The sequence below is a fragment of the Spinacia oleracea genome, chromosome 1 (assembly GCF_020520425.1).
Source record: "Spinacia oleracea cultivar Varoflay chromosome 1, BTI_SOV_V1, whole genome shotgun sequence".
In the NCBI taxonomy this organism is placed as follows: Eukaryota; Viridiplantae; Streptophyta; class Magnoliopsida; order Caryophyllales; family Amaranthaceae; genus Spinacia; species Spinacia oleracea.
The window spans coordinates 64739283-64753832 of record NC_079487.1 but is presented as its reverse complement, the minus strand read 5'-3'; the positions used below and the strand labels follow the sequence as shown (position 1 = coordinate 64753832).

At 37.1% G+C, this 14550-nt stretch overlaps 1 protein-coding gene across 1 annotated transcript; it reads right to left on the bottom strand.

The window, feature by feature from the left end:
* Positions 1–683: 683 nt before the first annotated feature.
* Positions 684–13077, bottom strand: LOC110776138 (uncharacterized). The gene is made up of 14 exons (XM_021980692.2): positions 12384–13077; positions 12191–12283; positions 11262–11324; positions 10775–10861; positions 10532–10684; positions 10243–10397; positions 7228–7462; positions 7010–7120; positions 5825–6883; positions 5448–5699; positions 4494–4679; positions 3237–4391; positions 2280–2630; positions 684–1544 (listed from the first exon to the last, which is right to left on the bottom strand). Exons 1-14 carry the CDS (start codon positions 12807–12809, stop codon positions 1224–1226), a joined length of 4647 nt encoding a protein of 1548 aa, XP_021836384.1. The 5' UTR covers positions 12810–13077; the 3' UTR covers positions 684–1223.
* Between the last annotated feature and the right edge of the window lie 1473 nt (positions 13078–14550).

Below are 14550 nucleotides of genomic sequence, written 5' to 3'. Positions count from 1 at the left end.
ATGAGGCTCATTAAACAAATCAGTTTGGACATGATCTGAACACAAACATGCTCGTTCATGTTACAAGCTCGTGAACAAGCTCGTTTATGTTCATTTATTTAATTAATTAGACGGGCTTGAACACACATCTAAACTTGATAAATAAATTAGATTCAGGAGCATGAAATATTGGACATATCGGTAAGTGCAACGTCTAATTGTAAATTGTAACAAAATTCATAATTCACGTTCTACAAAATTTTTAAGTGTTTTATTTGCCATGGAATGTTAAATACTCTGTTTTTTGAGAGCCTCAACGGCTATATTTTTGTAAAAAGCTAACTGAAATGAATTTCCATTTATTTAATTATTGGTAAATGGTAAATGTAACTGTTTTTTTGTCGTTTAGTGCCTTTTATTTAGTTTCCTTTTAATTTAATTGAATCTTAACGGCCGTTAGTAACAGAAGTCAAAAAGCAGCGGTTTCCATCCATTTTGAGGGACCTAAATGCTCCTTTTGAAACTTGAGGGACCTAACTGCTCCTTTTGGCAAAGTTTAGGGACCTGCAGATCTATTTACTCCTCCATCTCGTCTTTTGCGGATCGATATTCATACTAAATAATGAAAAAACATATTCAGAATATTATGTCCAGAAACCTCCTAAAATGAAGACATTTATCAAGGACTAGAAGGCCCTCACATGTAGGAATCCGAAAACTGGTGTTCTTTTCTCCATATACTGATCAAGTACTTTACAATCTAAAATTCAAGGATACATCAACCTGTATACAGTACAGTGAAAAATGAATCGATATAGTCTACCGCAAGAACCACTGAAAAATATTTAGTGCCTCTATTAAACCTCTTTCCCTCACACTTCTGCTGAAAATAACACTCCAGTAATTTTCATTTTGCCTGAAGAACAAAACCTACCGAGTATTTTTCATGCTACCAGGACTAAACTCGAAGTTCATTTACAAGAAATCATGGAGCTAAAGGTTTTTATATTGAAGAAAATACCCGATTCCTCAAAAACAGCCCAAGTCATCATGTAATTAGAGGGTTCAGCGCGGTGCCTGTAATGCATGGCATGAAAACAAAGAGGGCATCTGGCTGCTCTTGTTCAACACCTTCTTCCGTTAGCATGGCTATAATTAGTATGAGGCCAAACGAGGTTTACATTGCTAAATTCAGCTGCAAGGTCCTTCAGATATGATCAGCGCCTTCTGTTACTTCCATCAGCTTACTCCTCCATATTGGTTGCAGCAAGATCAGGATCAGCATCACCATCTGCTACAACTTCAGAATCTGTTCTATGTTCCTCGTCATTCTCTACTTGCACATCTCCGTTTTGACCATTCTTATCTTCCTCCATATCAGTACCTTCCTCCAAGTTACTACCAGGGCCAGGGGGGACTTGCCCTGACTTGCCATTTTCCAAGACAGATCTTTCTGTCTCCATGTCTTTTACTGAGGCCAAATGCTGCTGTCCACTCTGGATAGATTCAACAGAAGCACCTCCTTGTCCATAACCAGTATTATATTGAAGGCTCATAATCCTTGCCTGCAGCATCAGCAGATAAAGGTAAGCAAATGCAAAGACCTCATCACCCAATAGAACACAAAATCAATTGTCAATAATTCTATATGATACATTATATTTCCCCAGCCCAATTGTTTGCCTACATTGAAATCTGTGATACGAAATTCAAAATAGGTAAAAAGTTGCCTGAAAATGAGGGAGTAGAGGCATTATGCATAGCCTAGAAACTTGTTCTTGTAAAGTACTTTTTTTTGTTCTAAATGCTTCACCTGACAATCATCCCTTGTCCTTGTTGATAGATAATACGCACAAGAGAGAGTAGATGCATTATGCATAGCCTAGAAACTTGTCCTTATGAAGTATTTTTTTAGTCTAAAAACTTTAAATGCTTCCCTTGACAATCATTCCTTGTCCTTGATACATAATATGCACAAGTGCAATATATAGGTAGTCAGCTTCTTAAGTCTAATCCGATAACACTGCTTCTCTTAAATACTTTACTTCCCTTTTACAATTAACATGGGTTTCCCGTCTTGCACTTTTAGAACATATCTTTATCTGCAACTTCGTTGGTGTCCCCTTACATGTTCAGGTATTTTTTACTCTTTTCCTTAATGTTGTCTCTGGCATTATTTACTCTTGCATGCTTCCTATCAGCGGTTTCTGTTCTGTTTTATCCGTTGCTCAGCCAGACATTATTCTCTTAGGATTAAACATATACAATTATGCAACAATATCAGAGACAAATCATCTTACCTGGTCAACCTGATACCTTTTGGAGTTCACAATATTAGCCATTTCCTCCACACCACTGACATGATAGACTGGCCCAGTATCTTCAACATGACGATCTGTGAAAGGCATGTTCTCCGTCAAGTTTAATGCAAGGCGATCAGGTCTCTGTAGAAGACGCTGGAAAGTGGGTTGTAGTTCATAGCACTGCTCAAACAAAGAACGACGGCAGAAAACATAGAGGCCAAGTCTTGCACGAGACATTGCAACAACCAACCTTCTCACGTCACGCAAGTGTCCCACAAAACGACTGCGCACCAGTGACAGTAAGATAAAATCATTCTGCTGACCTTGAAACTTATCCACTGTTGTGACCTGAAAACCATTGACAAAAAAAAAGTAATATAGTGAAGAAATACATTTATTAGGAGTAAACAGTGAAAGGGTATATAGTTTATATCTAATGATAATGTACTCCTTCCGCTTCTTTTTAAATGCATCACTTGGACCGGCACATTGCCAATGCATTGACCATAAATTATCTTCAATTTCTATGTGTAAAAATTATAAATGTTGATATTATGAAAATATGAATTGTGACTAATCCAACAATATTTTACATATAACATTTGATTTTTATATATTAGGAAAAAATACAAGTCAAGGTAAGTATATGAATAATGTCAAAGTCAAAGTGAGCATTTAAAAAAGAAACGGAGAGTGTACATATTCAACAAATAATTGAAGGTCAAATGGTCGCATAACTGTCGAACCATCATCATTTGACACCTATTGAACGAATTAACCGTAATAATCATTTGACAACCTATTGTAAGAATTAACCGTGGTAATTCCTCAAAGACTGCTATCAGGATGCATTCATGCCAAATAAATAAAAAAAAATATATAAGCCTATCGTATTTGTGACACGGTATAATTAGAATACTAACATCTTCTAGTCTAAACAAGGAGTTGTCTTACCTTGTTTGGGGGGCCAATGACGTCGTATGGGACACATCTTCTACTAATAACATCACGAATGAGAAATTTCTGGCCGTTATAAGTAGTTAAGATAGAAATCTTATTTGCAGGATAACCCAATAAGCGCATGTATATGTAAACACTGACAATGTATTCAGCCTCTCCCTCGTTCTGATAGAACCAGGGTGAAGGAGCACTTTCACCTTTGCCATTATAGTCGGGCACATCCACCAACTGATAGTCATAAGAAAAACCAGCATTTGCTCTATTGAAAACAGTCCCTTGCTTTACATAGGGAAGGTCTCCCAACTCTCTATACCTCCAGTTGTAAAGTTTAGCTATGCTTGGTCGTGCTCGACCCTGGGCATTAAGCTCGATATAGGGAATGCCTAGACGGACAAACCGTGTAAAAAGACTTTGATCCATGTGGCTATACTTCTGAAAGGCCATGTTCTTAACAACAGGAGGCAGCTGGTGATGGTCACCAATCAATATACAACGTTTAAGACGTGCATAGCCATCTTCCTGTCTCTGCAGCAACATTGGAATAAAAGTCTCAATTTCCAAGATTTGAGCACTTTCTTCCATCAACAGATTGTCATACTTGAATCCTAATTGAAGAAAATCCTTTCTCTTGAGAGCTGCATGTGTGCAAGTCATAGCAACAATTTTTGCCTGTTTGGTCATTAGATAGTTTGCTCTATCCACAGTTGATTTGAGCAATTCAAATGCCCTACACTCTTCAAGCTCCTGAAACACAGTTTTGAGATGGCGAAAACACCCTTTGGCAGCTCGCATATCTTTCTCAAAGGACTTACCAGTAAAGATTGGCTGAGGGGCATCAGAAAAAAACTCTTTAAATGGGAAACGGTCTTGAACAAATGTCGGTTTGTCTTTATTATCAGCACAGGCAGCGAGAAATTGCTCCCACCGTGAGTAGACATGAAGCAACCAGAAGTAACCCGCTGTTTCGCAAGTATAACCTACATCCTCGGGAAGCTGAAGAGATCGCGCTAGCCTCTCCACCTCACTAAGCAGTTCCAAACGTCGCACAAGCATTGCATTTACACGGCCTTGACGACTGAAGTCCAGATCAGTCGCTAACTCCTGCTCACCTTGTCCTAGTCGAAGAAGATACCGAGCAGGGACATCTCTCTAAGAAAAACAGCAGAAAACAATTAAACAAAGGATTAAATAAGCAAAGGAAATATCACCCGAAGATTAATCAGCATATGTCAGTCAGCAAGCAATAGCTACCTCCATTATTTTTTCAAATAGATCATTCAGAGCCTGATTGGAGTGTGTTATTATTAAAGTTCTCTGTGAAGGACAGTTGTGATAAAGAACATTTAGGATCTGCACAGCTGTATCAGTCTTTCCAGTACCAGGTGGACCTACTACCATTGTCAAGCCTGGCTGAACACCAGCGATAATTGCCCCAACCTGTCAAGGAAAGGTACATACAATAATTGTGGATTAGAAATCAATATGTATTGTCTGGATCACAAGGAAAAATATATGAGTCAAATGCAAGGAGTGCTATTTTCTGAAACAACAGTTTCAAATCGGTAACTGCTATGAAAGCATAGATAGATGACACTAACGAAAAGGGAAAAATAAATCTTCACATCAATTTGGACAAAACAACACAAAGACAGAAGATAGACATGCTCTGATAATTAGATTCTTGAGGGCAGCAATTGCACATCTTATCTTAGTATATACCAGTTCAATGTACATTAAGTTCAGGTCAATTATGGAGCTAGAACTCTCCCATAACTTCACAATGAACTTCAGTTAAATTGACCGTTAAAACACCAGACCTTTGTTAGTTCAAGTCATGGCCCTCATGGGGGTTGTTACAGAACCACCGACGACGTGGGTTTGAATTCTGATACTGTGATTCATGTCTACATCATTTTCTCTTTGTGGCTGCCTCTCTCGACAACAACGGAAAATGAGACCTGAACTTTGTGTTTTTTGTTTAAACCTTTTTATATAACACAACCTAAAATAATTTTCTCTCCTCTCTATTCCCCCCTCCCCCTTCTCTCCATTACCTGTGATTTGGATACCATCATTTAAAAAAGAATTATGACCCAAAAATACAGACCCAAATCAAAGGCTCAACCTTCAAATTACCATTACGCTGCAACAGTTAAAAAAAACCCTTCAAAACTACACCTTTACTTCACAAGTGACAGAAAGTACCTGAGTAGGGGTAAATCTAACTGCATTCTGTTTTGGCTTGTCTTGGGGGTATGGACCTGGATCAGGGGGAATATATGTCTCAACAATGAGACTTTCTTGAATTGCACTGACATCACCATCAGTGGAGGCAGCTACATTGGACTTATTGCCAGGGAGAGCTTGGACATTACTTTTCAACGTCTTTGGGAGCTTAATTTGAAATGGAGGCTCCGGATGCAGGTTCTCCGACCCATCAGGATTGATGAAAGAAATCTGAAAGCAAAATGTGACATGAGAAGGGAATAAGTTTTTAAGCACCTACAATATTCTGGTGCACCAAAGAAAAACGTACGATTTATGTGAAGAAAACAACATTACAACTTTAGCAAATATCACACCTGATAGTTCAAAAAACAGTCCCTCAAATGATCTGCATCCAGAAAAGTATCCTTAAAATCTACAATCTCTAAAAGGTCAGGCATGTTAGTCCATTGAGCAGCAGAAGGATTTCCGTAACCCAGAAATATGTTGTGCAACCAATCAGGAACTATACAAGTTTCATTCATAAGATCTCGAATAGATTCTAAAATCGCCTTGAAATTATTTTCCTTCGGTTTTCTCCTCATTAACACATTAAAAGTTCCGTAAACATCTTCAGCTCCTTTCTCTGCAATATCTGTGACATCCATGTGGTACTGCGCTGTGTCTAATGCTACAGTTACAGTTCTCAATTCACCCTTGGGAGGCTTCCATTCGTCACGCTTTATTTTCCCAGTAAAATCATTCATCAGGCCACTTTCCTCATCCCGGATCTCTATTACTTCACATCCACGTACACACTGAAGCCCAAGCCGTTGAGGAACAGTTGCCTTAGAAGCTTCCTCTGTGCTCAACGGCTCAAATGAAGGGCGTATAGAAAGCAAAAATAAAACATCATGCTCTTTTAATCCATCCCATTCAGATCTTATGTGTGATCTATAACTGGAAATGCTGTAAGTAATTTTTGCTGTAACTGCTGCTGGTTTTATTTCCCCAATGTTAGGTTGCTTAACCTCACTAATCCTGAATTCCCTAATGGGTACAGCCATTCTTGACCAACCACGGAAAGCTGTTTCCCCTTCGTTATTGATATAGGCAAGAAGGTGCGGAACCGCTTCCTGAATATCCTCTCGAATTTCATATGTTGACTCCAGACGAAAAAGATTAAAGTTTCTCAATAAATAATCATGAAGGGTCAAAAACTGCAGGTTAAGTTTTGGGAGCGCCAGGCATCCTTCTCCAGAATAGTTAATATTAGGTACAAGACTTTCATCCCACATGATTTGCTCATTTGGATAGAGTGGGAGAGCATTAATGGATTCCTTCTGAGACTTCTGTTTCTCAAAAAAGGATACCATAATCTCAATAAGAAAATCAACCCTATCTGACCATGGATCATTATTTGAAATGAGTTTGAGCTGATTAAATGGAAACAAAAGAGGAAAACAATTAGTAACCCACAAAAGAAACAAAATGACCACAAAGGGAGACAGTCTGAAAACCATTCTACACATGTTAATCTTTATAATTAAATGTATACAAACCTTAGAACACACTAGATCCTTGAGCTCTTCAGGCGAAAGAACAGACAGTTTCTTCGAAAGATCTACACGCTTGTGTATTGCACCAACATTCGCTAAAGCCAGCTCTCGCAGCTAAAAAGCAGAAAATGCATATAAGAGGTTACATGAACAGCTTAATATTTACAAGGACAAATTATAATCACCTCAAAACTTTATCAACACAATCGAAGTCCACAAACCTTTGGAACTTTCTTAAAGGCAAGCAACTGAAATGATTGAAAACGATCATAGTGCGCTTGCAGGACCTCATCATCAGTCAATTGAGTACCTTCATGATCATTGATCTCAAAGGTTTCATAGAACTGTAACAAGTCAACCAGTTGGGAAAAGAGCTTTCCCCTGACATGAGTATAAAGCGCACTCAAGTGACATTTGGCAACCACAGCAACATCAGCCACCAAAGGCCTCAAGTATCTACCAGACAACAGAAATGAAATGATTTAATTCAAATCGACATGAAGCAAAAATATGATTACGTTAACCACAGCATAGGAAAACAATCAGTAAGAAAGCTAATTATGTTTTTAATCAAACACATAACGGCAACTAGATAGAATTTGATAGATACAAAATACAACCAATATTAGCTTTATGGACAAACAAGCAACAAAAATGAAAATAGACGCATTTAACACGAGTTCATGACAAGGTATTGCCCTCACTTGCCGAATCAACATAAAGATATCTCCCCTACTGTTGTCTATGGATTTTTTTTCAGAATCTTAAAACTGAATATCCTTTTAGCTTTCATGCATGGAAAAAAAACGCGTTCGCGGTCGCGTTTGCGGTAACGGTCGCGTTGTCGCGGGAACGGCTTGTAACGGTTAAATAGAACGTTTCGCGGCCATCGCGGCGTGAATTTTTTGGAAATAATCACATAAGTGGAAATTTAAGTTTGTTTTATGTTTTTTCTTAATATTGTGTACATAAGTATTATAAATACACTATTTGGATTATTTACAAATATATTTTAAATATATTTATTAATTTATTTGCAGCTTACTCTAAAAGAGTTGGAGAAAGCAAGGTTTAAAAAAAGTACACCGTAAAAGAGTATTAGAGATTACTCTAAAAGAAAGGTTTTATAATAATAAAAAAAAGAGAAAAAAAAGAAAAGATAAAAAGAAAAGATAAAAGAAAAAGCCTCAATCACGTGATAACTGTTGAGGGTTGACAGCCAACCTTTACTATGGTCAAATATTACCAAGTACGGGTAGAAAAAAAGAAAACAGAAGAAGAGAGAGAAGAAGAAAATCGACATATCAATGGCAGAAGCGAAGAACTCACCTGAGAAATTCTCACCACCACAGGACATCAGCAGATAAGAGATGGTCAGATATCTGTCGCCGGCGTTCTCTGCCTTTGAGCGGCAAAGTAGTGGCCGTCAATTACATCCCATATAGTCACATGCATATTAGGGTTTCTATGAAACTGGGATTCAATTTAGAGTTCAAAAAAAAAGTATTTTAATGAAATTAATTGAGGGCTTTTGATCGAATTTGAGTTCTAAAGACAAGGTAAGATTTAAATTTTTGGTTTAAATTAGATCTAATTAATTTGGAGCCTCTCTTTCTTCTTCCTTCACCTTTTTCCAGAAATAACGGGCGTTCTTATATAAAAACCGTTATAGAACGGCGTTCTACCGTTACGGAACGCCGTCGCGGCGAGTTTGGTGTGAATTCTAACTCCCAGCGCTATAACGGAGTTTCTTGGAACGATGGATCTCAAACCCGTTACAAATCGGCCGTTCTGTAACGCAACGGACGAGTTTTTTTTCCATGCTTTCATGAGACTGAGTACATGCTGTGTTGCACAGAAATGGAGATTGCAAACGGAAACGGGAAAAAGAAATGGAGAAATACAAAGTACCAAAAAGGTAGGAAATGTGGAGAAGTAATTTTAGAGAAAGGCTGACACACAGTTACAACATTACATCATTACAAAATTAAATAATTCCAACATTACACATTCATAAACACAGAGTAAACAATTCATGATGAAAACAAGAAAATTACGCCATTCTCTTGCTTGCTAGTAGTCCCATTTTAAAAATAAATCTGATTTCAATTCTTGCTCAGCAAGAGAAAGTTCATCAAATTTGAGAGAGCTACCATCCCATGATATTATATTAATCCCCACTGCATCGATCCGAACTTCTAGAGGCAGACAGTAGATGTCAGTCCAAAGTCTGGAGCGCAAATGTTTCGATTCAGATCTGAGATCTCCAAGTGCAGAGAGACATCCATGAAGATGACTGGGGTTTCTAATACTTTTGCGGAGAAGAGAGATAGGGAGAAGGATTTGGAGAAATATGGAACTTTTCTTTTATGTTGGTTTGTTTCTAACCCGCGACCTAGTTCTGTTAAATTAGTCCAAAATGCACCACTACCGGTGTTACCTAATTTAACTGGAACAAGATTGGTTACCAGTACATAATTCGCAGTCTAGTTCTATTGAATTAGGCCAAAAATGCACCAGTGGCATGTATTAAATCGCCTTTGGATCAGAGTTCACAGGGTGATTAGCAAACAGGGTGACACTGGGGGAAACATCTGCACCTAGAAAGAAATGGGGAGTGGAGCATGTCCATGCTTTTCGGTAGGTTTCTTTAAGAAAATAAAAGTCACTTTACTTTCCAAGACACTTCAGACCCATCTTTTTTGTTTCGGAAAGGTTTTGGAAATGGAATGTAAACCCAAGCAGGATTTCCATGCGCTAGAGAATACAACCGGTTAAACAAATAGCAAAAAACGAGATACCTAACCTGAAATATAATATTTGGAAATCCCCTAAAAAGAATTTGAATGCATATACTGTATATCACCGCTACCAAATCAGATGTCCATGGAAAATAATTACTCCGTAAAACATATGCTTAAACTCCTCTTTCTTTCATAAATGTTGAAGTTCACAGCCAGTACTGAAAGAGCACTCAATAGCCAACAACACAAGAGAGGGACTTGAAACGTATAGAAGTTGAATAAAAATATATACTCCAGGGAAAGCAGATAAATAGTTACACAGTGATCTTTGCTCTTGTCCCCCCCCCCCCCCTCCTCTTTCCTGGTCTTCCTTCCTTATGGAGTATAAAATAGGTCACCTAGTCAACGTGGAACCTCAGTAAAGGATATTGGTGACACCATTCAAAGCAAGATTCTTTCAAAAAATAGTTTTTACTAGTGCAACAACCATACCTTCTTGTTGGCAGTTGGCTTAATAAATCAATAAGGAACTCCATAAACCTCTCACAGTACAAGACACAAGCATCATTAACTTCTTGGAAACCATTCGCACAAATTCCTTCTGAACCATCATGTTTTGTGGAAAAAAGCACCTCAGAGTCCAATATCTACAAGGTAACAGATATAACTGTGTAAGTACTTCAATTCTCATTAGTAGGCTCAGAAATTATTAAATTATCAATCGACATGTCCACAAAGTATAGAAATAGTTAAGATTCCTACAGAGGTACATAGTACATACCACCAAGAACTCTACAATGAGATTTCTCAAAAATGTCGCTTCCAGGGTAATTGATGGGTCATAATTCTCTCCCCGTTTCTTAGCCTTCTTGGCTTCTGCTTTAGTCATCTTTTTCCATTTCTTTATCAAATCAGGATTTACACATAACTCCATCTGATCAGCAGTAAAACTAAATTAATCAGTAGAGAGGAACTTGAAAAAGGAGAAAAACAAGGGGAAGCAAAAAGCATTTTCAAACTCTACCTGAAAACGACCATATGACAAGCTATGCCAGCACTGAAGACTCGCTAGTCTTAAAACAGTATCGCTGACTACTTCATCCTCCAAACTCTGCAAGTACAAGTTAAATGAAGATGTATTCTATTAGCTAACAGCTTTTCCTTTGGAATGATTTGGCAGTAGAATATTTCCTCCCTGTTTTTCTGGACTATCTTCCAAAATATCATGATTAAATTAATCAAAAGGTGGATTACAGCATATGCCCGTGTGAGTTTACATGTGTGAACCACTACACACACAAATAAATGGAACAACCATGTATCAATTCCTAAGAACTTAAAAAAAATAGATACAAAATATCCATAGCATCAAAATTTGCTAGGTTTAATACAGAAATATGATGCTCTTATCAGAATCAAATATGAAATTCATTATACTTGCCAACACATGGATACAAGAAAACAACACAAACAGCCTTCAAAAGCAAGCGTAGATTGAAATTTTAGCACACCTGAAAGACATTAATCATGAAAACCAAGTAGTTGGTCTTTTCCGCAATACTGAAGCGATCTGCCTGCACCAAATATTACGAATAGTAAAACTCTAGTTAGAATGCTAAGGGAAAAAGTGATGAAAAATCTAAGAGAACACCCATCAATAGTAAATAGGAACAATTGGCCTTTTCTGGTCCCCCCTAAGCTGGGGGGTGCTTGCGGGGAGGGTGTGCCACGCTTAAGAGAAGCTTCTGTTTACTCGCTAAGAAAACTGACTGCCAGTTACCATCAGGAAGGGTTAAGGCCGACAGAGACAGCTTCGACATTCAAAGCGAAGCAATGTACTACATAGGAAATAAAATGGTAACACAGCAAGGATAACAACCAGCTATATATATATAACAACACTTCGCTTCCAGTTCTTTTTCTTCTCTCTTATTTGAAGGGTGGGGAATTGGTGTTTAAAGAAGAGACTATTGCAATAATCCAAAAGTGAACAGCACTGTTACATCAGACCACCTCCACAAAATTAAAGAACACATAGTACACGTTTTCACTGAGGGTGTGTTACGCTTACCTTATTCTCATTTATTTCATAAGTTTGTTTAGAGCACATATGTTCATGTAGTTCTAGTAAGGGCTACCCAAGTTCAATTCACAGCTACAATGACTTCTCATAGATTCAGATAAGCAAAATTCAAGCGTAATAACTTTAGATAGGTGGAATTCAGGTTAAAAGAACAGGCATGAAGTGATCATAATCCTTCTAATGCTACGGTTATCCGCTAACAAGCTTATAAAATCAACCACGTCCATATATAAAAATTTAAAGTGTATATACTATGGCAGGTGATTCCTTAATCACACATTTGAGCTGAGCTCAAACACTTGTTGAAATCAATACTAGAATCAAAGTAAATTACAAATGTACAAACAAAAAACAAACCTGATCTTTAAGCCGAAGAACACTCTCCAAAAAAGCCTTGAACACATCTTTCCTATCATGAAAACACACCCAAGCTGCCACATTCTCTCTAAACTGCAATATTTCCATTAAAAAATCCATTAAATTCCAAACAAAAATAAAACCCAATAATTAAACCCCCAATAAAAGCACGAAATCCAACCCACCGACTAACCTTCTCATTAATCATAAGTATCATCGACATAACATGCTCAAAAGTAGCAGTTTCCGAATCAAAAAAATGCCAAAGATAATTCTCCAAATACTGACTAATCTCCAGAATCATAACTTTACGCAACGGCACCGGTTTTCCTCCCGATTTCACGAGTAACTCCTTGCGGTATATATCTTTGACAAGCTCAGAATCAAAATGTTTTCTGGGTTTTGAATCATTTGCACCGGATTTACTCCAATTATCGGCGGCAATTATAGTAAGTGGATCCCTTATGATATCGGAGAGACTAATTGAATTGGGGGCACTTGAAATGGGGATTGAATCAGGGGTTTTATCAACGGCGATTTGGTGGGTGATTTCAACAGGGTATTCCGCCACCCTATGTCGCTTAAAATCGTAGGTACCAGTTCCATATACTTTCGTCATGGTTTGGTTGAGGGTTTTTCTAGGGTTTTTGAGGAAAGAAGGTTAAGATTGAGGAGAGAGAAATAGAGGGAAAATATGGGGTAACGATTTGAAGTGTTGGACTTTAGATTAAGGGAATTTGTGGGATTTAACGTTTTCAGGGAATAGTAAGGCGGTAGTCGCGGTGAAGGAGAAAGCGAATGGGGAAGACACTCACTGCAGCTCTGTAAGTGCTTGAGTGTGTGTGAGAGGCTTCGCAGCTTGAATTTCCGATTTTGTTTTCATAATCCCCGCCCTAGAGATGAGAACACGAGGTTGTCTACATCGCTGGTAACCAGCGAAATAAGCATTCCATATCCACTTTAAAAAATAAAAAAATTTGGAAATATGGCCCACCTTTAAGTAAATGTGTAAAAGTGTTGTGAACTTGTTATATACTGTCATTTCTAATATAAATATTGTCATTTTGTATATATACTGTCATTGTTGTATTAAAATACTGTCACAATCACCCAAAAAAGGAAATTATGTATACAACTGTAATTAAATATAAAAAGTAAAGAGACCATTTAAATGAATGGATAAAAGTGTTGTATATTAAATGAATGGGTAAAAGTATGTATACAAGTGTTATATAAGTTTTGTCATCGTTTGCATAAATACTGTCATTGTTGTATTAAAATATTGTCATTGTTGTACTAATTACTGTCATTTTTTCTCATATGTAGTACTCCCTCCGTCCCGGAATACTCGACCCGGTTTGACCGGCACAGAGTTTAAGGAACTTGAATTGACTTATTTAATTTAATATGTAGTAGTTGATAGTGGGGTATTATTTTAATGTAGTTAGTGGGAGGTGGGTTAAGAGGTGGGGTTTGGGGAGAGTAGGGGTTGAATTTTTAATTATTTTTTGTATGGAGTAGGAGGTAGGTGGGTTAATAGGGGTGGAGTGAGAAATAATATAATATTGTTAGAATATTTCCATTTTTAGAAACAGGTCAATTATTAAGGGACGGCCCGATAAGGAAAATAGGTCAAGTATTCCGGGACGGAGGGAGTACTTTGTTTGACTTTTCAACTCATGAGATGAAATTACCATTTTACCCCGGGTATGGAGTAATTGTGCCGCTGGTTACCAGCGATGTAGCCTCCCTCATGAGACCACATCAGCAGTCGATACATCAGTATTCATGGGGTAAAACCAGGGGCCTGTAAATAAGTCGAGACTTTCAATAAACTATTTAGGTTTGAGTTCCGATTAAAATTCGTTTATAATCATTTATTTAATAGATGAGCTGAATTTGAATAAACTTTTAAAACTTGTTTAATAAACGAGTTTGAACATGAACATAAGCATGCTCGTTCATTTAAGTTTATGAATAAGCTTGTCTATTTGTATTCATAATTAAATTTGCCATACATAATTTATTCATTATAGATAAAACTAGATTAGGTCCCGTGCACGCACGGTTATTTGAAAATTATTAATTGACCATCTTTTTTAACTGAAATATTTATCTCTTAAATCTATTGCGTAATTAATAAATCTCGAACATACTCATTTTATCATACTATAATATACAATTTTCGCTCTATTACGTATTATATATTTTATATGTTTAATATGATAGATTTGACCAAATTAATTAAAAATTTGATATGCTTAATATGAACAAAATATTGAGTAAGAATGTTTTTTTTATTATTGATATGGCTATCTGAGTAAATATTACCAAAATTTTCTAATAATGTCATATTTAAT

What these genes read in the sequence shown, in the direction of transcription:
- LOC110776138 (XM_021980692.2), bottom strand. Translation starts at nt 12,809, where the DNA reads ATGACGAAAGTATATGGAACTGGTACCTACGATTTTAAGCGACATAGG. An exon ending in TTCTTCGGCTTAAAGATCAG is followed by an intron (nt 11,325 to 12,190) that starts GTTTGTTTTTTG and finishes TATTTGGTGCAG; the next exon opens with GCAGATCGCTTCAGTATTGC. An exon ending in TTAGATTTACCCCTACTCAG is followed by an intron (nt 4,680 to 5,447) that starts GTACTTTCTGTC and finishes TTTCCTTGACAG; the next exon opens with GTTGGGGCAATTATCGCTGG.